This window comes from Empidonax traillii, unplaced genomic scaffold (assembly GCF_003031625.1).
Source record: "Empidonax traillii isolate 1590-97213 ecotype Southwest subspecies unplaced genomic scaffold, ASM303162v1 scaffold2323:size39585, whole genome shotgun sequence".
Lineage (NCBI taxonomy): Eukaryota > Metazoa > Chordata > Aves > Passeriformes > Tyrannidae > Empidonax > Empidonax traillii.
Window position 1 is genome coordinate 29,139 of NW_020957516.1, and position 1,649 is coordinate 30,787.

The following is a 1,649-nucleotide window of genomic DNA, read 5'->3' on the forward strand; positions in this document are numbered from 1 at the left end:
GGGGAAAGGGGGGTGTTTATATCAAATTAATTTTTTATTGGGAGAAATGATTCGTTAGAGGAGAGATCTTAATCGGGTGGATGGGCATTGGAAGGGGCTCCCAAGGGATTGGCCCCAAGAGCTCAGGGAGCGTTCGGACGACGGTCTCGAACATGTGGGGGGATTTTTGGGATGGCCTGGGCAGGGATTGGACTGGATGATCCTCACAGGTTCCTTCCAACTCGAGATATCCCATAATTCCAGAGCTCAGGGAGCGTTTGGATGACGCTCTCAGGGACAGGGTGGGATTTTTTGGGGTGTCCTGGGCAGGGATTGGACTGGATGATCCTCACAGGCCCCCTTCCAACTCAAGACATTCCACAGTTTTGGAGCTCAGGGAGCGTTTGGATGAGGTTCTCAGCCCCAGGGGTGGGATTTTGGGGTTGTCCTTGGGCAGGGATTGCCCTCCACGACCCTTCCAACTCACATTCCATCCCCCTGTGATGGGAAATGAATCCCCCATCTCTCACCCCCACCCGCCGAGAGCTTTGTAACCGCGGCGCTTCCCGATTTCCTCGACCGCGTTCTGGGCCGGATCAGGGATGTTGGGGACACTGGGGACATGGGGGACATTGGGGACAGCGTGGGGTGCCCCCAGGTGCCCGACATGGCCGAGATCCAGTCCCGCCTGGCCTACGTGTCGTGCGTGAGGCAGCTGGAGGTGGTGAAGTCCAGCTCGTACTGCGAGTACATCCGGCCGCCCATCGACCGCTTCAAGACCATGGACTTCGGCAAGTTCGACGAGATCTACGTGAGCTGAGGGGGAGATTGGGGTGGGGGGGGAGGTAAAGGGGCCTGGAGAGGCGCTTTGGGGGTCCCCAAGCTGTGGGTTGGGGTACTGTAGCCCTCAGTTGGGGTGTCCCACCTGTCAGTTGGGGTGTCCCACCCATCAGTTGGGGTGTCACTTTGGATGTCCCCAAGCCGTGGGTTGGGGTTCTGCAGCCCTCAGTGGGATGTCCCACCCATCAATGGGGATGTCCTACCCATCAATGGGATGTCCCACCCCTCAGTTGGGGTGTCTGGGGTGTCATTTTGGGTGTCCCCAAGCTGTGGGTCGGGTTTCTGGAGCCCTTAGTCGAGGTGTCCCACCATCAGTTGGGATGTCCCATCTATCAGTTGGGGTGTCTGGGGTGTCACTTTGGGTGTCCCCAAGCCGTGGGTTGGGGTTCTGCAGCCCTCAGTGGGATGTCCCACCCATCAGTGGGGTGTCTTTGGCCATCAATAGGATGTCCCACCCATCCATGGGATGTCCCACCCATCAACTGGGATGTCCCCCCCATCAATGGGGATGTCCCATCTGTCAATGGGGATGTCCCACCATCCCTGGGCTGTCCAGCCCACCCCTGGAGGTGCCCCAGTCCCTCTCACCGGGGGGTGGGTAGAGTTCCCGGGCCACCGACGGGCGGCTGTGCCCGCAGGACGTGGGGTACCAGCACGGCAAGGTGGTGTTCGAGGCCTGGCGCCAGGGGGATGTCATCGACAAGATGGTCCGAGACCGGCGCTCGGCCGACTTCTACGAGAGCAAGCGCATGGATGTGAGGAGGGGGGGACACTCTGGGGGTGGGGGGGACACCCTGAGGGTGGGGGGGACACCCTGGGGGTGGGGGGGA

General features: G+C 60.6%; 1 protein-coding gene across 1 annotated transcript in view; it reads left to right on the forward strand.

Moving 5' to 3' along the window:
* LOC114071841 (neuropathy target esterase-like) overlaps positions 1–1,649 on the forward strand; it is a gene marked incomplete at its 3' end in the record, with an annotated part of 31,167 nt that overhangs the window by 20,726 nt on the left and 8,792 nt on the right. The window contains exons 14-15 of the mRNA XM_027909721.1: positions 580–790; positions 1,458–1,599. Of these exons, the coding sequence (XP_027765522.1) occupies positions 580–790; positions 1,458–1,599 (353 nt within the window). The remainder of the gene's footprint in view (positions 1–579; positions 791–1,457; positions 1,600–1,649) is intronic.